At 55.4% G+C, this 26,521-nt stretch overlaps 1 protein-coding gene and 1 long non-coding RNA gene across 8 annotated transcripts in view; one reads left to right on the forward strand and one right to left on the reverse strand.

Moving 5' to 3' along the window:
- Positions 1 to 26,521, forward strand: part of LOC132535021 (uncharacterized) — a 392,194-nt gene that overhangs the window by 199,010 nt on the left and 166,663 nt on the right. The gene's annotated exons all lie outside the window — the stretch shown is intronic.
- Positions 20 to 26,521, reverse strand: PCDH1 (protocadherin 1). 6 transcript variants are annotated; one of them, XM_060180114.1, is made up of 6 exons: positions 24,871 to 26,127; positions 18,045 to 18,895; positions 12,198 to 14,393; positions 6,758 to 6,977; positions 5,861 to 5,899; positions 3,938 to 4,074 (listed from the first exon to the last, which is right to left on the reverse strand). In XM_060180114.1, the coding sequence occupies exons 1-5, from the start codon at positions 25,181 to 25,183 to the stop codon at positions 5,874 to 5,876; spliced, it is 3,606 nt and encodes a 1,201-aa protein (XP_060036097.1). In that variant the 5' UTR covers positions 25,184 to 26,127; the 3' UTR covers positions 3,938 to 4,074; positions 5,861 to 5,873. The 6 variants fall into 6 exon arrangements, with proteins under 6 accessions (XP_007519050.1, XP_060036092.1, XP_016041856.2 ...); XM_007518988.2 differs by lacking the exons at positions 5,861 to 5,899; positions 24,871 to 26,127 and adding an exon at positions 26,341 to 26,521 and having other exon boundaries at positions 20 to 4,074; XM_060180109.1 differs by lacking the exons at positions 5,861 to 5,899; positions 24,871 to 26,127 and adding an exon at positions 26,223 to 26,247 and having other exon boundaries at positions 20 to 4,074.

A 26,521-nucleotide genomic window follows, 5' to 3' on the forward strand; every position in this document is an offset into this window, starting at 1 on the left:
CCGGAAGAAGCCAAGTGGGTCCGGTTTTCACACTTTTATTGTAAAGCTCGGGAATAATTACACGGGTCTTTCATTGACAGCTCAGCAAACAAACCGGAAACGAACCGAACCGGAGGGGGTGGGGGCGGTGCCTGCGCATGCTCGCGGCGGGATTGGGGGGGGGGCGAGGTCAGAGGAAGAGAAAGACAGAAAGAGACAGAAATCATTACAAATCAACGGGATTGTGCTCGCAGCGCCGGGGACGGGGGTGGGGTGGAATGGGGCGGGGCGGGGCCCTTCCCGGGAGGAGCGAGGCGGTGGGAAGTGGCACGAACCAAGAGAAACACGACCCCAGTGTGGGCACCCGGAATCCCCCCTCCCTGACCCACCCTCCCCCAGACACACGAGAGAGACACGGCCCCCCTCCCTACTCAGATAACCCGAGGAGACACAGTCTCCCCCTCCCCGCGGGTAGACGCACCCGGGGAACCCCTGGGGCGAGACACAGTCCCCCCTCCCAGAGAAGTCCCACGTGGAGATGCCCCCTAAAGAGACTTTCTCATGGCCAACTGGAGAGCCCCCCCCCCCTTCACCAGGAGGCGGGCCTCTACCCAGGGAAGAAATGGTTCCAGGGCCAGGCCCTCAGGAGACAGACCTGCCCCAGGCCCCTAGAAGAGACAACTGGGAGCTGCCCAGTCTCAGCCCAAAGTGCTGCAGATCAGACACCCCCAGGGGAGAAGTGGGGGACCGAGAAACAGTCCTTCCGGACTTGCTTCAGAAAGAGCCCCCTTCCCTGGGAAGAGGGGAGGCCCGAGGCTGACATGCCTTATGTACTCCCGGGGAAACCCGGGAGGAAAGCAGGCTCTCCAGAGAGCCTGGGTAGGGGGAGACTCGATCCCCAGCGGGAATACATGTCACCCCCCCAGAGACTCCCAAGGGGAGAGACAGGGGCTAGGGAGCCCCCAGAGGTGAAGGATCCCCCAGAGACCCTCCCCCCTAGGATGTGAGACTCTGCTTCAGGGACCCTAGGAGAGAAATATGTCCCCGAGTACCCTCCCCCTAACTAGAGACATGCTCTTAAGTAGGGGAATGGGGACAACTCTGGGTCCACTCTAGGAAGACACTGACTGGGTCAGGCTGGGTTTGACAGGGATCTCCTCTGGCCAAATGTCGCCTGTTTGTACATAAAACTGTACACGACACAAGACATTGGGGAAGGGCTTCACAGATCTAGGACCAACAGGGATTGGTCCTCAGTACAGTCGCCTACCCCCTGCCCACCTTTGGTTTCACCTCTTTAGTGCCCAGATGGTGACAGACTGACCCTGACCCCAACCAGGGGGCTGAGGACCCTGCCTTTACCTGTGGGGTGGGCCCCTCCTCTGTGCTTCTAGGCCCCCTCCCCCAGCCCTCTGGGCCACCCCTTCCTCTGGCTTCTCCGTTGTGCAAAGTGCTCCTCCACCCTTCCACTCAGTGCTCCGGGGTCTCCAGGGCCAGGGCAGCAGGGAACCCTGGCCACTGAAGAATTCTGGGCAAGCAGGGGAGTCCACTGAGCTTGGGAATGCCTCCTGTCTGAACCACCTTCTCTACAAAAGCAGAGGGGTCTCATACAATCTTCTTGCCAGAATTCTCACCTCCAGGGCCCAGACAGTCTTAGAGGCCACTGCCTCACCATCCAGGCACCTCCTGTCACCAACTATATCACTATTGCACCTGCCCCGTTTGTGCAGGGGGAAGGGGCTGTCTCTGGGACCAGCCCCGGCCCACTCTGGGGCCTCCCCCAGGGAAAGAAGCCTTTGGCCAACCCCAGGACCTGACTGCTGCCACCCCAGCCCACCACAGAAGAGCTGTGTACACCAGGGCCACCAGCTTTACAAAGCTTTCTTTCCCAGCACTGTTACCCCAAGCCCATGTCAGGGGTAGGAAGCAGAGAATAGGGTGGTTCTCCAGCTCCCTGGCTTTTCTGGGGTGGAGGTGGGGGTCTTCCAGGGTTCCAGGAGTCAAGACCTCAGCAGCACAGCTCCCAAAGGCACCAGATGACCCAGCAGCCTAGACTTACCCCTCTCACACTTGGGCTGCCCCCCTCCCCCCAACCCCAAGCTTAGTCAAGCAAGGGCCATACCCTGAGTCTCCAGCCTTCCAGCCTGGGCCCCTGGGGAGCTGGAGAGGTATGGGCCAAGGCAGTGGGGGTTTCTGGAAGGAAGAGGGACTGAGGCTTTGAGATGGCCACAGTGGGAGACAGGGGCTCTGCAGGATGGCCCCCACACCCTGGCCCCCTGAGGTGAAGGAAGGAATCCTACCTCATCATGGCTGACTGGGCTTCTCGGCTGGCTCCCAGATCCCCTTTTCCCCCACGGGACCCTTGACCCTAGCAAAGGGAAGCCCAACTGGAAGAAGGGGGGCCTGGAGCCCAGGATGCCCTGGGGCAGCCCTTCCCACCCCCTGAGATCAAGGCAATGGTGGTTTTACAGGCTGAAGGGTCAGTCATGGCAGGGGCTGGGGGGTGGGGGGCAGGGTGGGGGCAGGGTACAGGTCCCCCAATATGGGGGCAGCAGCCAGCCACCCCCTGAGTAACCTTCCTGCTCCCAACTCACCCAACCAGGCCAGAGGCACAGTCATCCCACCTGTCCAGCTGCCCCCCACAGCCTTAGGGCCCCTCTATGATGCTCATCTGGTTGTGGGGGGCCAGCCTGAGCGGGGATTCCCCCCCCCCCAGGGCACAGCGCAACAGTTCCAAAAAAATAGAGATTTGTATCTTTAAAAAAAATTAAATAAAAGCCCAGCTCTGCTGATAGGCGAATGTTACCCCCGACCCCTCCCCCACCCACCCTTTGTTTCCCTGGCCTGCACCCCCATCCCACCACGGCCCCAGGGGTATTTACAACATGGAACAATAGAGGCCTGGGGTGGGGGGCACTGCGGCAGGGAGGAGGGGGCACAGGGCAGGTCCCCCCCAGAGGGGTCCCCCAAGACAACACAACATCAACAAGAAAAGTTGCAAATCAGGCAGAAATGGGGACATCATTCCAAGGTCCTTATATACAGACACTGCATGACCAGCAGGGATGGGGGCCCAGGTGGGACCAGGCTGGGGTGTGTGGCAGGCAGGTGGGCCAGCCCAGGAGCAGTATGGGAAGACAAGGCCTATGCCCCCCACTCCCACCCCACTCCCACCTCACTTTGGTAACAAAAGCCCTTCAGGGAGCCCCTGGAGGTCAAGAGTTTCCCTCTGGGCATTCCCAGGGAGAGGGATGCCCCATTTCAGCCCTGCTGCAGGACTGGAATTGGGGTGCAGCCTGTCCCAGCCTAGGTCGGCCATATGGGAAGCACTGTTGGAAGTGTTTGTTCTGCCCACTTTTGACCCCATCATCTGCCCAAAGTGAGGGGGTGCTCCCTGGAAGTCGAGGGAAGGGAGCCTACTCATTGTAGAGGCACCCTCTTGGGCATCAGCTGTGGGAAGCCCCCTAAAAGGGGAAGAAAGGGCTGAAGAGGGGGGAACATTGGGGGAGGAAGTGAGGTGAGGACCTGGACCCTGCATGGAGGAAGGGCCAGCGTGGTTGTGAGGCCAGTACTCCCCCCCACTTGGGGTCCTGACCGGGAAGTCCACACTGGAGAGGGCGGGAGTGGAGGCCCCCTGAATGGGCCCATGTGGGAGCTGGCCGGCGGTCGGGGAGGGGATGGCCGCCAACCAGAAGGGGGCTCACAGGTAGATCTCGCGCTTGGCCGTCTGGGCAGTTGCCGGTGTGGCGGCAGGTGGGAAGTCCGAGGTCTGGGTGAGGGGGATTTCCTCCAAGGTGGCCGAGTCCTTGCAGGAATCATGGCTACTGTGGGAGAAGGCACTGTAGGAGGGCAGGAGGCGCACAGGGGCCGTTTTGGTGTTCCGGTCTTCTGGGGGGCTGGGGCTGCCGGTGCCCGCAGGCTCCTGCCCTCCTCGGTCCTGGTAAGGCACGAAGGTGGAGAGTTTGAGGGCGCTGCTCTTGGTCCGGCGGCTGGGAGATGACTGGCCAGGCATCCAGCACGTGTCGGAGTGACCAAACTCACTACACTCCCGGGTGCATGTGCCTGTCATGGCGACATCGGGCAAAGGGCGCAGGTCTGCAAGACAACACAGAGGACAGATATCAGACAGGGCAGCCCCTTAGGGGCTTCATGGTCTCCAGCCCCATTCAGGGTCCTGGCTGGGAAGTCCACACTGGAGAGGGTGGGAGTGAGGGCCCCCTGAATGGGCCCATGTGGGAACTGTCCGGTGGTCGGGGAGGGGGTGGCCTCTGACCAGAAGGGGGCTCACACTTTGCCTCCAGTGCCTTCCTGCCACTGCACTCACAGGCACTGCCACGTAGCACACCCTTCTGCCCCACCAGGCCCTTTCTCCATTGTTTCTGTCACATAACCAACCTATCCTTACATACACCTTTCCTCCACCCTCACCCAATAGTCAAGTTCTCCCCTCACACACCCACTCAGTCTGCCCTCAGACAGGTGCACAAACATAGTTCATGGCACTCTGTCGCCCACTCCCAGACAGGCCTGCATATGCAAATCTATCCTGAAGTGGGTGTGGCTTATTTTTATTTATTTGTTACTGGATAGAGACAGAGATAAATTGAGAGAGAAGGGGGAGATAGAGAGGAAGAGAGACAGAGGGACACCTGCAGACCTGCTTCATCGCCTGTGAAGAGACTCTCCTGCAGATGGAGAACTGGGGGCTTGAACCGGGATCCTAACCAGACCTTGCACTTTGCACCACGTGCGCTTTACCCACTGCACTACCACCCGACTCCCTGGGGCTTATTTTTAATGGGAAATAAAGGGGAGGGGCTGAGGAGACAGCATAGTGGTTCTTCAAAAGACTTTCACACCTAGGGCATAAAAGGTCCCAGGTCAATCCCCAGTACCACCCAGTATCACTATGAGCCAGAGCTGAGCAGTACTCTGGTAAAAGGAAAAAAGAGAGAGAGATAGCAAGAGAGAAAAAAAGGAAGGAGATGAGAGAGAGAGAGAAGAGAGAACCAGAATATCACTCTGGCAATTGTGATATCGGGGATTGAACCTGGGACCTCATGCCTGAAGGTCCAATGCCTTATCCACTGTGGCAACTCTGGGACCTAAGTGTCCCAACCTTAGGCACACCCCATTCACACACACACACACACACACACACACACACACACACACACACACACACAAACACACACACCTGGCTACCTTCAGATAGGCATTAATACTACATCTACTCTGGGTTCTTCCATCCTCAGACAAAGGCACCTCCTCAATCCTCCCCATGCTAGAGCTGTCCTAGAACCCATGCCCCCAAAGCAGCACAGCCAGGCCCCGTTTTAAAGCTAGGGGCACGCGCATCCACAAGCACACTCATGCGGCCCCTCCCTGCCTCACACCCAGCCCCTACACCCACCACCACCCCTGGCCTTGCCCCAGCTCCCTGCCCAGAACACCCACAGGAACAGGAGTTGGCCACCTTGACATCAGCAGTAGCCAGTGTGGTTGCTGGGCAGCAGGGGGGGGGGGTGGTGTCTCCATGGGAACAACTGGGCTGTGAGCACTTCCTGTCACAGTTGCCCCTGTCCTGCCCTCGCTCAGGGACAGCACCAGACAATGACCCCCCTCAGGGACCTAACTGAGCAGCATTACCTGGTGGTGGTGGGGTCCCCTGGTACCATCTACCCTGGCTTGGTCTCCTGCCAGTGCCAGGTGAGGAGGGGACAGCTCTGTTGTTAACCCTCAAAGTGCCAAGGGTCTTCTGCTCAAGGCAGAGTCGGGGGACCCCATGTGGTCCAGAACAGAGCACGGGCACTGGGTGGGTGGGGCTGGGTGCTGGGCAGAGTCCCACAGACCCCAGACCCCCAGAGCAGCTCCCACATACCTGGCACTCTGCCTCAGGGCCTGCTCCGGCCAGCCGGCTCTGCGCGGGCACAAAAAGGACGAGACGGGCATGAGATCACACATGGTGGGGGGGCAGGTGGAGGCACGGGGCACTCTGAGGTAAGGGCCTGGAAGGTTAGACCAAGGCCCTGTGCCTGAGGGTGGCATGGAACAGTTCATCTGGGGGTCAGGCGACGGGAAGAGGACCCAAGGACAGCTCCAAACTGGGGGCATTTTCATCTCATGGGGATGCTTAGAGTCTCCCCTCCAGGGCCCCTCGAAGTGCCTTCACACATACATACATACACACAAGCACACATGCATTCCGACAGCACAGCCCACCACCCATCCCCTGTGACCCAGACACCCTTCTGCCATCACATTGCAAGCACTTCTTGGATGAGCTCTTCCCTCTATAGCCCTCCTCTTCTTCTCCTCAGTCCCTTTCCTTCCCCTCACTCATCATCACACTCTTTTCTGAGCTCCTAACAGTATCCTGGGTCCCCCTCCCTGTGACTTCATGAAGTGACCCTCATTACCCCAAGGTTCCATCAAGGTCCTCTCCCCCAATACCTAACCCCCCATCCCCAGCCTGTCCCTAGGGAAGCCATACAATGCAGAGCTGAATGCAAGGGCCTTGCCATTAGAGAAGCTTGGCTTTGAACCCCTCTAGGCTCTGTCTTTTCCTCTGGGAGAGTGCCCTGACCTCTTGGAGCCTCATTTCCTTCCATTGTGAAGTAGATGCAGAGCCGAGAGTGGAGTATTAGGAATGCATGGACACAGACCCGAGAGCACCCAGGAGCCAGCACTGCTGGCCACATGGGAGCTCAGTGAATGGAGAAGGACTTAGGTCTCATCACCATTCTTAAACCTGTTCACATTCCCAGGATGCCCTCACCGTTCTCGGGGTGCTCCATCTCTCCGATGCTGCCGTCGGGGGTGGTGCGCTCATAGTGGTCCTCAGGCAGGGCCAGAGGACCGAGTCGGGGCCCTGAGGACGACTTGCTAGATGGCGTCTCTGACTCCTCCAGGCCGCTATCATAGTAGCTGTGCTGGGACGGGTCCTGCAGCTCTTGAGCCTGACTGGTGGCAGAGAAGGTGACTCGGCGGTGAGGTAACTGCAGGGAGAGAGAGTGTCACTGTGGGCAGCCAGCCTGCCCCACAGGACCCACCACCACAGCAGGCCCCAGTCCTAGCCAAGCCCATTCTCCTATCCCCACAGCTTCTGACCCTCAAGGCCTCAGCAGCAATAAAGAAGAGAGGCCCAGGCGCCCAGCACAGCAGAGCCCCTCAGAAAGCATAGATACCTCAGTTCTAAGTCAGCTCCCAGGGGACAGCCCAGACCATGCACTCAAAGTACCCACAAAGCACAGATCCTAACATCTTTCTAGCTCCCAGGCCACCAGGCAGCCTAGTCCAGCACAACCACTTGTTTTAGCAGCCTCCCATTTAATTCTAATAGCCAACAACGGAACAGCACAATAGCAGCCGACTCCCCTAGTTGCAGTACAGCCTCCAAACACCAGCAAAGTTATTGCAATAGTTCCCTAAAGGCAGTATAGACTCCTAATTCCAACAGAGCCTGTGGAGACCAGAATGACCCCCTAGTTTGCAAGCAGCACCCCTACCCCCATCCCTCATCCCCACCCCCTTTAAAGAATCCAGTTCCTCACCTGTCTCATTGCTCTGTTACTTCCGCATTGCCTCCATCCAGAGGGCCAACCTCTTTCTCATCCTGTTCCTCACCCCTGGTTTTCCACCCACTCAGCACCCCCCCTTTCTCATCTTGTTCCTCACCCCTGGTTTTCCACCCACTCAGCACCCCCCCCACACACACACACACCAGAGCACTACCCTCTAGAGGAGGGTAGAGGAGAAGGAAAGGGAGCCTTGATAAGCCCTAGGGGTGTGGAATCAGAACAATGGAAACAACCAGGCTTCCAAGTCAGGAAACAGCATTAGCTGCTTGGGCAGGACTCAGGAGGACCTGGGCTAGGGAAAGAGCCTGGCACCCATGTTGATGAGGACAGCTGACCTCAAAGGGCAGACTCTTTCAAGGAAATAGGAAGGAGCTCCTGGGAGGGGTGGCTGGCTCACTGGAGCCAGAACACGGAAGTTTAAACTGGGAACTGAGGTGGGGGCCATGGTGAAGGGCAGCTCCCAGCCAGCAGCCCGGCCTGCCTACCATGGGTTAATGTTCATCCCGGGAACCTGGCAACCTCGTCGGCTTGGCACCTGGAACGACCAGTCACCCAATCACCCACTTGGGATTTCCACTAGTTTTCCTGCCAACCTGAAATAAGGAGTTATGGAGGGCACAGGCCTGGGGCCCTTGGAGGCCAGAGGTGGGAGCAGCTCTGGCCCAGGGCCCTGTTGATGAGTCTCCAGGCTCCCTAATGTCCTCTAGGATTCTGGCAATACTTTGCCCTCACTCTAAAGCCCTCATAAGAAACTCATCAGCCAGAGGAAGGGGTGGGGGTGGGGGTAGGGGTGGGTTTGCAAGCATGCTTTCCTGATCCTCATACAATTTCCATGCTGCTAGTCAATGCAGCTGTGGTGAGGAAGCTATGTTCCCTATCATCAGAAAGAGTAACTGATCTTAGGATCAATGCTGGGATCCAAAACACTGAAGGGTCTGGGTGTTGACAGACAAGGTCCTTACACTGATCCAGGCATTTGGGACTGGGGGTGGGGGCTATAAAGGAGCATTTATTGCCCACCTAGCATGGCACAAATAGACTCCTCAAGGAGTCAGATGTCCAGATTTTCAAGATTTTGTGTTGTGGGGGGTTGGCCCTAATCTTCCCCTAACATTTGTATAGCAACCTTCACTCCATCAGAATCCACACCCATAATCCAAAGCTTTTGACCTGTCTAGTAAGCATGGTACCTGGTCTCTTTCTCTGTGAATCTTCTCTGGAAAATGGAGGGTTGGGTTATTGTCAATACTAAATCTTTTCTGTAATTCTATGACTATCAAATCTTCGTTAGCCTAAATCTAAAAATCTCCATCTCTATAGCCTTGAGGTTCTAGCCACTTGCTAGCTATTTCCCATTGACTTTCCTGCAAGCCCTTTAGCTTCAATAGATCTAAAACTAAATTCTTCTGTCAGTTTCTTCATGGGCAATGATCTCATCATCACCTCATCTACTAGACCCAGGGGACCCGCCTGGGAGAGCTGGTAGTTCCCTCTTTGTCCATCTCCAGATTATCCCTTGAGTCCTGTGGATGCTTTTTCTCAAGTTCAGTCAAACCTATTCATCCATCATTGCCACTGCCATCATCTTAGATCAGAGTTTTGAGGTCCAGTCCCATACCTTTATCTACAACCCCTTCACATCCATCAGAAACTCCAGTGAGCTTTAAAAACTCAGTTCATCCAAAAATTAACAAGCTTTCAGGGGCTCCTGTCTCCTCTTAAAGAACTTTTGGAAAAGTATCTGTGTCTTCGATATGTTTTTCCAGTCTCATTTCTCTTCTTTACCCTCCACTCCAGCCAGAAGATTCTTTCCCACCCTTTTTTTCAAGAGATGGAGGAATTAGAACTTTCAGGAGTTGCCTGACCCAGTGACTCTCCTGCCAGGCCTCACTCATTGATGAAGAGCAGATTCAAGTTCCACATCTTCCTCCCAGAAGCCCACCCCATGTCCTGCACAGCTTGTGACTTAGCAATAAGGAGGAGGTATTTTGAATGTAGTGAATTTGGAAGAGTCAGACTTCTACAACATGTAACAGCCCCCCACCCTGCAGGTACCATAGACCCTTTAGAAAGCTAAAGTGCATCTCCTCCTATCCAAACTAACTTAATCACAGAACCAACCCTTTTTTAGAGCATAGTGGATAACAACCGACTTTGGAAATCTGATTTCCTGGGGCTTTCTGTGTGAATTCTGACTCTACCATGGACTAGTTTTCACTTGTGTAAAGTGAGCATCACAATGACCCAATGTCATGAAGAGTTATGAGCGTGGAATGAGCTAATTCACATAAAAAGCTCAGCATGGTACAGTGCATCTAGCAAGGACTCTTAACCATGAGGTGAGTAATGGCAGAAGCAGTGGAACAAGTTGGGGAAGCTTTCTTCTGCTTCTTCTCACACGCCACTTCAGATTTTCAGTTGCCTCATCTTTTCATGTGTCCATGTATAAAGTGTGACCTATTTACCTCAGGGTCTAGACCACCTGAGCACACACTAGGGACTTTGCTGATATACTTGATGATGACAACTGCATTATGGTTCAGTTGTGTCCGATTGTTGGGAAGAGGTATTCAGTGTGGCTCCCAGGATGGGATGGATTGGAGCTGAGTAAGAGACAACCCCCATCCAACCCCAGGAAAGAAAAAGAGTGAAAGAGTTCAAGGAATCAGAGGAAGAAAGAGGTATGAGCAGCAAGGGTGGAAATAAAAAGACAAGTAATGGTTGATCAGGAGGTAAAGGAAGGCATCTTAGAAACACTTATTTGTCTAGGAAGGAGCTGAATCTAGATTTCACTCTCCCCTCCACCCCACCCCTCCCAAGTCGCCAGGAGTTTCCACATTGGCATACCCCTAGGGTATCAAGAAGTCTGTGGCTAGAGTGAGAGTAGAGTTGGAGCCCTGGACCTCTTGGGAGTGTCTTAAGCCTCATAAGTCACCATGGCAACAGGTTGCCTCTGGCCTCTGAGACTCTCCCAGGAGTTCATCCCCTCACCCAACCACAGTCCTCCCTCCCACCCTCCTCACGGCCAAAGATGGTTAAGACTCAGGGGAGCAAGAAGTGAGAGATGGAGAGAGAGAGAGTGTGTGAGCCAGCATCCCAGGGTGGCCAGAGCAAGAAGCTAAAGGGAGAAGGGAAGGGAGGGGACAGGACTAGGGCACCTCAACCCCAGTCAGCAGGGAGCACCCCAAGATGGGGATATAGAGCAGATCAGCTGAAAAAACTTGAGCTTCTCTCTCTTCTCCATGGCCTCCCTTCCCAGTCAAGGGTGGTGATCTTAGAGAAAAGTTAATTGCTGGGTGTTGGGATATAGAGGCTGGGAAAAGAAATTTGGGAAGACCTTGCCCTGAGGGATGATGGCAGGTATAATCAAGAGGTTCTCTGCCTTCACCTGAGGCAGGTGGCCTGCACACCACCCAGCCTCGTGCTCTGGTCTGAGGTGTGTGTGTTTGTGTTCATGTGCACTGTATTGATGCGGATTGGAAAGGTCAAGTTTCAGCCAGTACAGAAAGGGGCAGGATTTGGGTGTGTCTCCATTTGCTTTTTCTCCATGAAGGGTATCATTCCTAGGTAGGAACCTATAACCACAACCATGGGGCAAGGGGACACATTGCCAGACACCTACATTTGAAGCTGGCTTAGAAAGGTCTTATGGACTTGGAGCCACCATGGGGCTGAATGGGGAGAGGGCAACCGAAGACATGACTGTGGTAGAGAAGACAGGTTGAGGCTGTGGGGTGGGATGGGGAGATTGGGGCTGAACCTAAGGACAATGGCTTCTTACCAGTCTCTCTCACTCCTTCTCTCAGTTCCAGGAAAATAAGAAACCAAAACTCCAAAAATAGAGAACTTTATTGTCAGGGTTAAGTGTTTGGGATTAGGAAAAGGGAACTGGGGCCCAGCCCCAGGAGCCTGGGCTGGGAAGGGGGTGACACACAGTACATATAGAAGGCACAAATGGGGAGGAGGCCCCCCTTCCCTAAAAGAATTTCCGTCCAGGTTGCCCACCAGGACACCAGGTCTGCCCTATCTCCCCTCTAGAGAAGCGCCCATGGCTGGTCTCAGATAGAGACCTGGGTTTGCAGCAGATTTCGTCTCCATTTCCCCCCTCCCTTCTACCACCAAACCCTTCTGCTCCCCTGCTCTACCACCCCCCACCTGCAAGAGCCAGCAGCTGGTAGTGTCTGTGGATTTGACAAGTCACAGATCTCTCTCATTTGGAGAGGAAACCACAGAGCTCACCCCAGCCCCCTCCACTTCTGTAAAAAAAAAAAAAAAAAGCAAAACCAACAACAACAAAACCCAGAGTACTGCTAGCTCTGGCTTATGGTAGTATTGGGGGTTAAACCTGGGACCTCAGAGCCCCAGGAGTGAAATTATATTGCATAAACTGCTGTACTAGCTCCCCACCCTCTCCTTCAATTTTCCCTTTGTCTGGGTGAGGCAGCAAGGTCATTAATGAGGCCTGGCACCCAGATCTTTGGGCCCACCTCCCACTGCTGGCTTGGGCTGGCTCCCACTGGAGTTGGTGAGGGTGACTGGAAGGGCACTCCTGAGTCACTCCCACACTTCAGTCCAGATGGCCCCGTGGTAGGGGTGAGGTGGGGGCCGAGGTGTGCTGAGCCGAAAGGGCTGGCCTACCTGCTTGCTGGGGTATTTGGGGGGGTTGGTGCGGTAGCTGTAGTCGGAGTACTGCTCGGAGCCCGTGGACGTGGTGTCCCCGGTGCCCACGAATGTGTTTGCCGGTGGAAGGTCCTGCACCACCTGGTGCTTCTTGGAGGCGGAGGGTGACTGGGGCTGCAGCTGGATGGAAGGCAGTGGGGAGTTGGAGCGGTAGTGGCGGCCCAGGTCAGGGCTGCCTGGTGGGTAGTTGAGGGGCAGGTGGATCCGCGGACTGTCTCCGGGGGCGTCGCTCATCAGGTTAAATTTGAGAGACTTCTGCAGCCCTGCCTCATCCTCGTCCTCCACTGGCTTCACAGGCTTAGGGGATTTGCTCTTCTTGCCTTTGCTCTTGTTGCCCTTGGAGGCTTTGCTGTTGGGTTTGGGGGCATATAGGTCCTTGGTCTCCTTCTTGCCAGCCTGGTAGCCACTCTTGGCCTCCCGCTGCCGGCAGTAGCGCACAAGCACAGCCAGGGCGATGAGCAAGGCCACGGCCACCACACCGGCCACCACGCCAAAAAGAATGTTGCCACGCTGCTTGGAGCGCTCATACTCAGGGTCCCCAGCGATGTCGATGTCCAGCGGGGTGTCCAGGCTGTGGCCCAGCAGGGTTTCCAGCAGCGTGCGGTTGGTCAGGGTCTCATTGACATACAGGTGCACCAAGGCGGTGCCATAGCGCGGGGGCTTGCCACGGTCGCTGACCTTCACTACCAGGCGGTGCAGCCCATGGTGACGCCGCTCAATCTCTTTCTCCAGCGTGATGGCACCGGATTGGGACCCTATCTGGAAGAGCCCATAAGGGTTACCCCCAGCGATGCTATAGGTGAGCTCGGCATTTACACCGGAGTCAATGTCCTCCGCTGTTACCTGGCTGACCGTCTCGCCCAGCCGCGTTTGGGGGGTCAGCAGCCGGTGGGATGTGTTGGATGGGGCGGTGATAAAGGGCGCATTGTCGTTCTCATCCAGCACATTGATGGTGACACCCACGTAAGCTGAGCGAGGTGGAACTCCGCCATCCACAGCCTTCAGCTGGAAGGTGTAGGTGCTCTGCTGCTCGCGATCAAAGCTCAGGCTGGAGAGGATGGTGCCCGTGCCATTCTGGATGACAAAGTCGCCGTTGTCCTGCTCCACAGTGAGCTGCACCCGGGCATTCTCCCCTTTGTCCCCGTCAATGACAGTCACCATGCCCACAGGACTCAGTGCTGGCATGTTCTCCATCACTGAGAAGTTGTAGCCACTCAGCATGAATTTGGGGTCATTGTCATTGCAGTCGAGCACATTGATGAGGACAGTGGCTGTGCCCTGGAGGCTGGGGCTGCCCCGGTCAGCTGCCACCACCTTCAACTCGTAGCTGTCCCGCTGCTCCCGATCCAGGGATGTCTTCACCCGGATCTCTCCACTCTCAGGTGAGATGGTGAAGAGACCCTTGGCAGCTGGCTCTGGCTCCAGAGAGTAGACCAGCTCGGCATTGGAGCCTGAGTCAGCATCACTGGCTGTGACCTCGGCAACCACTTCCCCTGGCTTGTTGTTTTCCGGGAAGGCAACCTCTGTAATGCTCTGCGTGAAGACGGGTGCATTGTCGTTAACATCCACCACCTGCACTTTGAGGGAGTTGGTGCTGGACAGCGGAGGGTTGCCGGAGTCCACTGCTACAATCTCAATGGTGTAGTCCTTAACCTTCTCATAGTCGAGTGGGGTGGTGGTCTGCAGGAAGTACTTCTTCTTGCTATCACTGCCCGTCTCGCTGGCCTGGCGCAGCTGGAAGGGCACGTCCCCTGCCACCACACAGGTGACAGCTGCATTCTCTCCTTCATCTCGGTCGGACACCTGTACCAGAGCCACTGCAGTCTCTTCCGCCACGTCCTCTGAGATGTTGGCCATGCCATCCTGGTGTGTCACTAGCCCTATGCCCCGAATCTCAATGCTGGGGGCGTTGTCATTCATGTCCTTCACTGTCACCACCACCTGGGCCCGGGCACTCTTGGGGTTGGTGCCCCGGTCCTTGGCAAGCACTGAGAAGCGCAGGGTGCTGAGGTCCTCCCGGTCCACAGGGCCCTGTACGGTGATGAGTCCAGTGTTCCTGTCCAGCCGCAGAAGACGCCGCACGACCTCAGGTGCCTGGTGGAAGGTGTAGTCGATCTCAGCATTGGCGCCTTGGTCAGAGTCATTGGCCTTCACCTGCAGGGCAGAGGAGGAAGGCATGGATGGGTTAATTCTGGGACAGTGAGTTAAGGGATGCTTGTACTGCCTTTCCAGCAAGCGTGGCAGACACACCTAATCTCACAGAAAGCCCTGCTCAAAAGCAGCTGGCTCACTGCCCTTTCCCAAGGCTGATACCATAGCAGATATTTCTGACCTATTTTCCCCAAAGATGAGAAGGTAGAGAAGGAGGAGGAGAATGGAGATGCAGCTTGTAGCTCCTCAGCTGTGTGACCAGAAACGGGGCAGGCTCAATTTGCCACTCCTACCCCACACCATTCAACCATGGGGATTGGAATCCAACCTGCAACTAGAGCAGCCTCTTTCTTTCTTCTTCTTCTTCTTTTTTTTTTTTTTTAAATATTTATTTGCTTATTCCCTTTTGTTGCCCTTGTTGCTTTTACTGTTGTAGTTACTATTGCTGTTTTTGTTGATGTCGTCATTGTTGGATAGGACAGAGAGAAATGGAGAGAGGAAGAGAAGACAGAGAGGGGAAGAGAAAGACACCTGCAAACTGGCTTCACAACCTGTGAAGCGACTCTCCTGCAGGTGGGGAGCCGGGGGCTCAAACTGGGATCCTTACGCCGGTCCTTGTGCTTTGTGCTATGTGTGCTTAACCCGCTGCACTACCGCCCAACTCCCAGCCTGTCTTTCTTTTTAAGATGCATTTGCCAATATTATCAAGAACCAGAGCATCTCTCTAGCAACTCCAAGAACTCGACATCTCAAGGTCAGTTAGGTGCTCTACCCCTTGGACCACCTCCCAGGCTGCTTAAGGCAGCTTTTCTACCCAATCCAACCGCTTTTCAATACTTCTGGAGGCCAGGAGGGGGTGGCTAGAAAGATGGTGTGTGCAGGAAGAGGAGGAGAAAAAAAAGAAAAGATGGTGTGTGTATGATATACCTGCACACACATGGATGACTAAGTGGGATTATGTAGTTCTGTGTGATTACCTGAGGGAGCATATGGGTTTGTGCATGTGTGTTTAGAATGCCAAGTTGTAAGGCCACCTGGAGGCCACACAGGTGAGGGGGATTTCTTCTGAAAACAGCAATCAGGTGGAGATGTGGGTCAGAGGGAACCCGCCAGGCCACTGCTTTGTCAAACCGGGGAAACCTGTTTCAGCAGCTTCTTCTCCCGCCTGGTGCTGAATAGGCACCAGCTTGAGGAATCCAGTCGAGCGGCCAGGAAGGAGGGGTTGGTGCAGGCCACAAAGCCTGCTGGCAGCGAGCTGGGCTCCCAGCATCAAACAATGAACTATCTGTCCCTCTGCAGTGGGCATGCCCTCCCACACCAATGCCAGGGCACAATCACCCCAACTCCACACAAACACGAGTGCGTGAGTGAGAATAGGGCAACAGAAGCCAGGTGAGGCTGGCCGGCAGGGTTAGAAGACTGTCATGGCCAGACAGAAGGGACGGGGTAATTTTAACAGAGTTTCTGAGAAGCCATGCAGATGAGTCCAAGGATCAAATCCCAGCTCTGTCACTTTCCAACTAGCTCTGTGACCTTGGGTCAATTACTCTGAGCCTCAGTCTACACATGTGTAACATGGGGATAGTGGTGTAATCTATTTTGTGCTGAGTAAATAGGATGATACATGGAAAATGCCAAACACTGCCTGGCATGTGAAAAGTGCTCCCTAAACATCATCATCCAACTCTCTTTTTGTCCATCTATCCATCCCTGAAAACTGGTGCCAACACAAAGAGGGCAGTTCACTTAGTGGGTCCTCCAGCCACGACTAGTCCCTGTTCCTTCCTGCCTGGCTTTTCTCCACAGTGGAGACACCTGGGCAATGGTTCTCTGTACCCCATTTCTACTCACAGCTGTGAGCACCCCCTTTCCTTTCTACCCTGTCTCCTCCCCTCATCTCTATCTCTATCCACCAGCCATGTTATTATGATTCTTACTGTCTCCCGTCTCCCTGTCTTTAGATTGATATCTCTCCCAGTTTCTTCCTTTTTTTTTTAATCACCAAGGTTTTATGCCCATGAGGTTCCACCACTCCTGGCAGACTCTTTTCTTCATTTCAGCCTCAGTTAGAAAAGAGATAGTAGGCGGGACACCAAAGTCCAAAGTGCTGCCACACCACGCGTGAAGCTCCCCCTGTGCAGGTGCTCACTCATGTGTGTACCTTAGGCTCAAACCTGGGTCCGCAGGCACAGTAAAGTGTGTGCTCTATCAGGGAAGCTGTCTCTCAGACCCTCTTCTCCCAGCTTCTTAAAGATAGCTATGGCTATTTCACTTCCTTCCCCTGTCCCTGGGGCTCTAGCCTTCTGCATCTGTTCTGCACCTCCCACCCACACGCACTTGTTTCTGCCTCTTTCCCACTACCTGCTCTCTCCCTTCCTCTCTCTCTTCTGTTCTGGCTGATTCTAGTCTGCTCTCTGCTTCACCCCATGGGAGTAGGGTAGCTGCTGCACACAGAGACTCTGAAATTAGACTTAGATATGGCCAAGGTGAGATCTGAACACACTGGCTGGGTGGTGGCAGGCATTCCTTCTTTCTATGGGCTCAATTTCCCATCTGTAAAATGGGGGATAATGCTTACCTTATATGCTGGGGTTGAACTGATATGATATACATAATATGTGGAGAACAGTGTCCCAGCACCTAAGCTATTATTATTTGCCACCCGACTTATCTGTCTCCCTTTTGTTTCTCAGTTTCTCTTTCACAGATTCCAGGCCACAAGACACATAAAAAAAAAAAAGAAAAAAAAAAAAGGCTGGAACTCCTCCAAGCACTCCTTGCAGTGTGAGGACCTAGGAGGATGGGTTTCCCAGGCTCGGTAACAGTGTGCAGGCTGGGCCGAACCCTCCAAGGCTCCCTCACTTCAAAGGCAGACAGCCTCAGCTCATGGGGAAGGAGAAAGGTGCTGGGCTGGCAGGAGGCCAGGCTGAGATGACAGCGGGAGATACACCTACCTGTCTGTGGGACGCTCACTTAGCTCCCTCTCAGGCCCTGGTCCCACCAAGCTGCCCAGCCCCTGAGGCAGTTCCCATGGATAGAGGTGCTGAGAACTAGCAGAGACAAGTGACCCCCTGCTGTGCCAAGCACCCCCACACCCTTTGCGTCCCATAGGGGAGTGGGGGGTGGGGGAACAAGTATACACCAGAGTATAGGCTTCTAAACTCTGAGTTACCTGGTGAAAATGATGTCATCTGACTGGGGGGTGGGGGGTAGGGATCTGTCCCATGGCTCTAGGGAAAGCGCCCCTGGTTGTGCAGATGCACTCATCTAGTCTCCAGGGAGATGCTACCTGGACAAAAGTGACTCTTAGCACCCAACTCAACTCCTCTGGTCAAGAGGGAAGGCTGTCATTTGACTTGGGAGAGGGCCTCACCTCTCAGGTTTTTCCTACTTGTTTCTGTCTTGGGGACAGGAGTTGGATTACACTCTCTGTGTGATGTCACTGTCACCTAAGTAGCTGGACCGAGGGATGCACTGCGTGGGTCTCACTTGGCTGGCATGGGGGCATCCTCACCGGGGTGGGGCTGGGGCCTCAGCACAGAACCCTGGAAGTTTCTCCCTTATGTGGAGAAAGCTGTCACCTGGTTGGTGGGTTCCCATGCTGAAGTAGGAGGTGGTCACCTTGATTGGCAAGTTTGGGGGGCAGATTCTCACCTGGATGACCGAGTGGCCGATGGGGCTGTTCTCTGATAGCTCAGCCTCATACGTGGGTCGCTCGAATTTGGGGGCGTTGTCATTGGTGTCAAGCACAGTGACTCGCAGCAGGGCACTGCTGGCACGAGGTGGGCTGCCACCGTCCTGCACCTTGATGGTGAGATCATAGGAATCCCAGCGCTCCCGGTCCAGGTTGCCCATGACGATGAGCTGTGGCTGCTTCCCCTCCTGATCCTCTGCCACCTGCAGCCCAAACAGCTCCTGGGCCTCGGGCCCAGCCTGCAGCTCATAGGACGCCACACCGTTCAGGCCGGCATCGCGGTCCGTGGCCAGCGGGATAGGGAAGAGGGAGCCGATGTTGGTGTTCTCGGGAATGGGCAGTGTGATGACTGGAGAGGCGAAGTTGGGCGTGTTGTCATTAATGTCCTGCACTTCAATCTGGCCCTCCAGCAGCCGGGGACTACCGTTCTGCACAAGATCTGTGATGGACACCTCAAACTCCAAGATGCAGGGCTCCCCAGGGAGCTGGTTCTGGCACTCTCGAAGCCCCTCCCTATCGATGGAGGTCTCAGTGGTGAAGATGTCACCCGTCTTGCCGTCCACCCGCAGGTATGGAGCACCCACCTCTAGTTTGTACAGGTGGCCCACATCTGGGAAACCGTAGTCAGCAGCTAAGCTTCCAATGAGCGTGTTGGGTGGCTGCTCCTCCAGTACCTTGTACACAACCCGAGTGGTGCGGCCTGAGGATGGAGCCAGCAGGAGCAGCAGTGCCAGCAGCAGCAACTGCTGCCCCCCAGGGCCTGGCCTGGACCGCAGGGCCCCCATCCTGTCAGACTCCAGAAGCAGGAGAGCTGGAAGAGGCCAAACAGGTGATCAGCTGGAAGAAGGGACCTGACCCCTACTCTCCCACTTCCGCTCTGGTAGCCAGCCCACCAGGAGAGCTCAGTCTCAGCATAGAAGCCTGACTCCCCACAGACAGGGAGTGACACAGCAGTGGTGTCTGCCCAGCTGGAGGAGCCAGTCATGAGCCAACTAGGAACAGGTCTGGAGCCACTCCCGCCCATGGAACACCCTGACCCACCTGACACTCTCGCTCCCTCCCTGCTGGCTGCTTTGCCCACACCTCCTTCTCACCAGCATCCTGCCTTAGTCACCCATGGTAATTACCCTGATACTGAGATAAGAGAGACAGCAAGTAGAAGGATAAACCTCCAGCACCACCCCCCCTCCACACACACACCAGCCAGAAACTGGTCATTACTCTCCATACTCAGGACCACTGGCTCAGGCTGATTGGAGGGAGAGGAAATGGCATCTTATCTCTCTCCCTCCCGAGATGTCAACTCCATATGTGGATAAGAAATGACACCTCAAATCCCCTCCTGACAGTAATCCTTAGTGCCTGATGTCCCCACTTCTACAAAGGACCAGTTTGAGCTGGGTACCAATCAAAGCTTGGAAAGGGCTAAGGTTGAAGAGCAGGTGTTAGCTCTCCCTAGGATACAAACTGGAGCCTGCTTGCATATAATTCCCAAGCTCCTCCCTCTCCCCTCCTACTTCCACTCTGGAGAGGAGACACTGACATGTGTGTGGAACAGAGAGGTCAAAATCAGGGTCAGAGCTGACAAGCCCTGGAATTGATATTGAGAGCTGCTCTGACCTGTCCCTAGCAACTGGGAGCCGAGCAGGTCTAACTGGGACAGAGCTGTGGTTGACACCACCAGCCCTTCCCTGCCCACTCCCCACACCCTTTCCAGCCCTCCTCCATGAAGATCTGGCTCCTGTGTGACCCTGGATACCCCACAAACATCTGGCCCCTCTTTCATACAGCCCCCCCAACTCCTGGTTCCATCTCACACCTGCCTCTCCCAAGTCCTTTAGTTGGAACCCTGAATGTTAGCTATCTACAAGCTGCACCTCTCCTCAGCACAATGACCCACTTCTCTGCCCCCTCACCCTCTTTGAGGCTGCTTTTGCAGACCCCAGTCAGACCTGCCAGCTCCTGTCCCAGTCTTGACTCTGTTCTCCCCTTTAACAAAACCCTAGGAAGCCCCTTGATTCAAATCCAGAATCTCTGATCCAGGACTTTTGGTGGAAAGCCTAGGTTCAAACTCTTTTCCCCACATTCCTTGCCATACCTGGCACACCTGGAATGCACCTGGAATACCCACCCCAGGTCACACACCTCCCACTGAATGAAGGTTCTGGTCCCTCGGAAGCCTTCCCAGGACTCTGCAGCCCACAGTGACCTCTTCTTTTGCCAGTGACAGTCACGGATTGTTTGTCTGAGCCCCACAGCAGTGAATCATCGGCTGCCTGGGACACCGCCATCCCTGGTCCCTACTGTAGGGCTTTGTATTGTGGGCTGTCCTGTGTTCTCTCCCTCTCAAGGCATCCTGAAGGAAGGGTTCAAGCCCCACCCACACACCTCCATAGAGCCAGGCACACTATAGGTGCCCATTCAAGCATCCAACGACTGTTTATTGAGCACTTACAATGTGCCAGGCTCTGTCCTGGGCACTGAGACACAGCCACAAAGACAGACACAGCCTGCATTGCAGAGATAACAATGGTTCTAACACAACAACGATGTCAGTTTCATTTGGTGGCGCACATTTGGCACCTGAGAGGCAACAGGGTGGAGGGAAGCAAGGGCTATGACATCAGCCAGTCTGAAGCAAACTCCAGCTGTCTACTTCCTGGTTGCATGAGCTGGGGCAAGTGACTTAGAGTCTCAGTTTCCTTACCTGTAAACCAGGGATGAGGCTACCTGTTTGCTAGGAAGTTTGAGATCACATGGGCTAAATGCCCAACACACAGTGATCATTCAACAAATGGTCTCCCCAAGCATTTACAGTTGTATTTATGTAGTCATGTGGGAAATAATTCAGAAATTGTCTTTCTTACAAGACTGAGCAGAGAGCAGAACTTCAGCTTTATTTCATCCTACCTCCTCAAGATCCTACCCTCTATCCAGCACACTATAAGTAACAGACCCTAAAACCTGATTTTAGCTGCCAGACTTGTCCTGTCCAGGTATGATCCATGTGGTCAACAACCTGCTAGAGTCAATTCTACTACTCTGCTCAGGCAAATTCTCACTGAATGCAGGTCCCTTTCCACAGACCAAGCCCTTCACTTCCTCTGCAGTCTAGCTTTTCCCAAGCTCTGCCCTTCCCCGGTCACTCTATAGCACTAATGTGCTCAGAGTGTGAGGCCATTATCAGATTAGAGTTTGTGTTTGTCCTCAACTGCAATCTTAATCTCTTCAAAGGGAGGAGGGATTTATCTGCAGTTCCATTTTGGCTCCACCCTCCAGCCACCTCCCCTCAATTTTCACAAAGCTCGTTTTACTACTACAAGCCCCACCCAAAGACACCCTTCCGGGACCCTCCAAACAACTTCATTCCCTGCATAAATGGGGGTGAAGTATGTGGAGGGGGCTACCTTGGAGTCACCCTTGGAGACTCTCATGTAGTGCCTCTTAGGACCAAGCCTCTTAGGGTCACAGCCCCAGTTTTAAGAATTGTATGAAACTGTGGTGCAGTTTCCAAGCAAAGTGAAAGTTCAAGGATTTTCAGCTACAGATCAATTTCCAATTGGGGAGTTTCTTTCTCCATCTGGGTCATTATCTGGGGCTGGATCCTTCAGGTTTCAGGGGCTTTAGGCAGCAAAAACAGCTTGGTTTGGACACTCCCTGCCCCACCCCCATGCAGATTCTGCCTCACCCTCGGATCATTTACTTCCAGCCAGCAGAGAAGTCAGGAAAGGGCTGTGGTGTTAAAAAACTTCTGAGTAGGAAGCACAAGGAAAGGGAGGGGAGAAACAGGAAAAAGGAGGAAAGGGATGGGGGCTATGGGAGGACTTCCTTGGGCAGTGGTTAAGAGGATTCAGGCCCCTGAAGCTTGTATAAATTCCTTTAACATAGGTATTACCTGGCCCCACCCTTAGGAATTTTGATTCTGAAAGTGGGACCTGGAGGGACCTCAGGGCAGTTAAGTGATCATGGTCCCAGGTCACCAGGGAATGACTTTGGAATGCACTTGGCTCAAGAAATGAAGAAGTGCAAATTCTACCATTATCACTTTTATCATCAGCACCATTGTCATCACCACCTCCAGCATCCCAGCTGCCTCTCTCCCCCCTTCTTCTTCTTCTTCTTTTTTTTTTTTTCAAATTTTCTATTTTTAAATTTACATATAGTATCCCATCAAATCTCCCCAACCCTCTAAGACTGACACTACTTACTACAATACTCCCCCATGATACAGATCATAATATGGAGGCCCCCAAAAGAAAGTTATTTTGGGCCACACAAGTAATGAGTAGAAGAGTCAGGATTTGAGAAATAATGTCCTTCCCCCTGGGAGCAGGAAGCCTGGTGGGGAATTCAGCAGAGTCTGATGTTTGCTGTGGCCTCCCCACCCTACAGGCTCCAGCTTCCTGGCAGAAAGGGGAAGAAAAAGAAGGGGCCTAGGATTCAGGAGCTGGAAGACCCCAGCCCTCTTGTCTCCCACTACTTCTCCTCCCTACCACCCCCACAGGCAGAGACAAGGGCATCCAGACCTGCAGTGAGGCTGGCCCTGCCCCCACCACCTCTGAACTTTGTCCCCTTGGTTACTAGGAGTCATTTGTCCTAAATGGCAGCCTTTGAAGTGATTAGAGCCTTATCTGGCTCTCCCCAGGCACAGGCTGCCTTCCTGGCAAGGGCGTCCCCTCTGCCCTGTGACTTGGGCACCAGGACCCTGAGAAGTCAGAGCCTCTCCTCACACTCTGGTGCAAGAAAGCAGAGTCCAGAGAAGCCAAGGCAAATGCCATCTGTGTAAACACATGGAGAGAAAGGCCAGCAGGGAAGGTTCACCTGGAACCTTCACTTCCAGTCAGGCACTAAGCCCAGGGTCCACTTCCCGCTGTGGCCTGAGAGTAAACACAAAGTTTCACTGTCCACACTATCAGATCAATTCCTACCACCCAATCTCACCCCTAAGTTTTATTCAACAGCCACCACCACCAGCAGTACCACCACCAGGGCCACAAAATGCTAAGGGACATCTGGAAGGAGGGTAAGCAAGGGGGCTGTGTGGGGTGGAGCATTCCCAGGCTTCCCACAGTGAGCCAGCTTGCAGCCCTCATCAGCTCTTCTCCTATCTTTCCCACAACCCTCTATTAGCCTCCACAGGGCTTCCAGGCACCTGCATTCTTGAGTCAATTATCAGGATTCGAACCCTGGCTCCACCATTTCCCAGCTGTGTGACCTGGGCCAAGTGTCTTGGCCTTTCTGAGTCTGTTACCACTCTGGGGAATGGAAATAATCAATCTAGCCTCTTGAAGTTCTTCGAGAGGCCTAGAGGAGTGGTTCTATTACATCGTCATGAACAGATGTATCTACCTCCGAATCACAGAACATTCTATTTCCAGCATCGGACACACAGTAGGTACTCAGTGGGTCCAATACATAACCAAATCAATCTCCTGTGGGTTGGGCAGAGCGTGCAGGCAAGGATGCTGAGTCTCCAGTGCTGCACTGCACACACGCTTGCCACTAGCCCTGGGCCTGGCAGATAGTAGGAGCTTGGTGCTTTGTATAAAGACCTTGCAGCACCAACTCCTTCCTTGCTCAGCAGAAGGTTTTCTTCCCCCGCCCCTTCCTCTGCACATAGCACCCCACTCAGCCGGCCCCCCACCGTTGCAGGTCCTCTCCTGGCCCTTCCATCCGTTCCCTATCCTCTAGCAGTTGGCTTATCATCGCCTAACCCCGTTTTCCTCGGTCAAGCAGCCTCTCTGCCCGGAGGCCCTTTCTAATTCAAGTTCCTTTTGGAAACTAGAGGGCCTGGGCTGGGGTGGAGGGGTGGGGGTGGGCAACAACGATTAAACGTGGGCAGTAATGAAACTGAGTAAACTACCTACCACAGCGTCTGTCCCTGGCTGCCTCTGAAGGCCCTTTCGCTGCTCTCCCCTCAATCCCACCCGTGTTTTGGTTTACTTGGAATGAAGGACTTGGAGCCTCCTGGATCCCAGTGGAGACAGTCACACCCCCACCCCACTCCACCCCCCGCTCCGGGATGTTGCCATCTGGGTACCCTCTTTCGTGGCGGCCACAGAGGGTGGCCGGTCAGGCCCGGGGCAGGTAAGGGAAGGCCCCCTGCGTCTTCTGACACCAAATCCTGGTCTACTCCTGGGCGCTCAACACCCAAACCCAGCGGGTGTCTGGGTGTGTGTGTTAGGGGGATGGGAGAGGAATGAGGGGGGGGGGGACAGTGGCCATTCCTCCTCCATTCCAAGCCGCCCCGCCCCCACCCCGGCGGCGCCAGGCCTCGGGGACTCCAGAGAGGCGGGGGCGTGTGCAGTGTGAAGCCTGGACCCGCAGACTTCTGGAGCCCCCAATCCCAGAGGCGGCCACAGCGAAATCCCTGCACTTTCTCCACATCCCGCACCCCGGGCCTCCGCCTGGGGTCCCCCGCAAAGCGGGCGGCGGCGAGAGCGGCGCAGCAGGCGCCAGGAGGGGGCGGGGAGGGAGCGGGTGCCCGTATCACAAAGCCGCGAGCCTGGCCCCGCGGGGTGTGCTCTGGAACTCACCCCTCGCTGCGAGCGGAAAGGGGGTGTTAGGCCGGCGCTCCATTACTCAATACCTCAAAGTCCCCCAGCAGGGGGGAGAATGAATGGTGGCCGAACCCTGAGGAGGAAACTAAAGCCAAAAGTCTGAGTTACCCAGGAGACTGGGGGTTAGCAGGTGGAGGGGGGGGTCGCAGAGGGGTGTAAGCCCACCTCGCCAACTGATTCTACTCGGGCACCTGCCGCGACCTTCCTTCTGCCCCCAGGACCTTACCCAAACACTTGTGGCCGCGCCCAGGTGCAAGGGACACAGGTGCGCGGGACCCAGGTGTGCGGGGGGACCCAGGTGGCTCGGAGAACGCGGCAAGATGGTCTAGGAGGGTCGCGAGGCTAGGCCCAGGTTGGCACCCGCGGCGACAAGATCTAGGTCCCCAGAGCCCGGGGAGGCGGGATGGCGCGGCCTGCCAGGTCCAGCTTGTTCCGGGAATGCCCGGCCCGCCCAGCCCAGGAGTGGCGGTGGGGGAGGAGCCCGCAAGGAAGTCGGTCCCACCGACCCCTGGCTTTCCAGCTGTGCGGATATTTACCATAACACTGTAGCGATTAAGGTTCAGGGGCCCTGGGGGTTAGTCCACGGCTTCCTCTGACTACAGCAGTAGCCCTCTGAGGAGAAGAACGGTGTGTGTGCTTGTGTGCCTATGCTGCAAGGTGTAAGGTAACACCGTTGGTGTAAGGTGTGTGTATGACACCCAGTGTTAAGATGTGGGAAGCAATGGATTCTGTGTTTGTGGCCGTGAGGCGCTGCTATAAGTGCCTTAGTGTGTTAGGGTGTGTGCTGTCAAGGCGTGTGCTGAGACACTGGGTTGTGTTTATGTAGGTGCAGTCAAGGGGTGCCAGAGAGATCCATGCTTTACCTCTGTGCTGGCCAAGAAGCAACACAATTTATGTTAGGGTGTGTTTCTTAGAAGACTCTTGAGAGCCAGGCCAGGTTTGGAATGTCCATCTGGTGAAGGACGGCCTGAACACTCTTGCCTGAGGAGACCGGATTGTGTTTGTGTGTATCACCATGTCACCGAATGTCACCCCGCTTGTGTTGTGCTGCCCTGCCAGGCGGGTGGTGGGGGGATTAGGGGTGTTGTGTGTCCAAGCTGCTTAGCTTGCAGGCGCCGAAGCTTATTCTGAGCGAGTGACGGGGCCCCAGTGGGCGCTGGTGTGCGGGAGGTATGTGTGCGCGCACATATGTACAGAGGGATGTGTGCGTGCACATATGTCAGCCCTCTGGCCCTCGGTGCCCGCCAGGAGCAGGAAGCGCCCGAGTGAGCAGGGCTGCTCGCCCAACAAGTGTGTGTGTGCGTGCTGCATGGGGGTCCTGGCCGGCTTCTTCCTCGGGGAGCCCCTCACAGCCACCTTCCGGGGGGGGGGCTGCGCGCCTCCCCCAAACCATCTCCAGCCCGCGCGCTCCTAGAGCCCCCTTCTCCGCGCGGGGAAGAGGCCTCCGAGGCTGGGGTCGGTGTAGCACTCCTCTCCCTCCCCTCGCTCGGTTTCTCGCTGCGGATTTAGGAGGCCGGGGTGCCCTGGCCGCAACCCCTACTCCGACTCCCAGTCGCCCCCACCTCAGCCCCAGCGCACTAAGCACCAGCCGGGCTCGGTGTCCTCGCTCCACGGGGCGCCCCTCCTTCAGCTCCCGCCACCCAAGGCCGCTCCCGATGGGGAGCCGCCGCCGCCGCCGCCACCGCTGGGTTCTTACCCGCCTCCGGGAAGCGCCGGCCGCCGGCCCTGCAGTCCATGAGCCGATACCCGCCCCGGCCCTCCTGCGGCTCGGCACCGCTCGGGCTGGCGCTGCGGTTCGGGCTCCGGCTCCGGCTGGCTGGGGCGCAGCAGCCCCGGCGGCTTGGCCTCCGCGCCGCGCTCCCGCTCCCCAAGTGTGT

The sequence above is a fragment of the Erinaceus europaeus genome, chromosome 2, assembly GCF_950295315.1.
Source record: "Erinaceus europaeus chromosome 2, mEriEur2.1, whole genome shotgun sequence".
NCBI lineage: Eukaryota > Metazoa > Chordata > Mammalia > Eulipotyphla > Erinaceidae > Erinaceus > Erinaceus europaeus.

Bases quoted from the DNA above. Each gene is read 5' to 3' on its own strand.
- PCDH1 (XM_016186370.2), bottom strand. From the start codon at position 25,183: ATGGTAAATATCCGCACAGCTGGAAAGCCAGGGGTCGGTGGGACCGAC. The intron at 18,896-24,870 runs GTAAGGTCCTGG...GGCCTCTTCCAG, and splicing joins GCGCGGCCACAAGTGTTTGG to CTCTCCTGCTTCTGGAGTCT. The intron at 14,394-18,044 runs GTGAGAATCTGC...TCTGCCCTGCAG, and splicing joins TCGGCCACTCGGTCATCCAG to GTGAAGGCCAATGACTCTGA.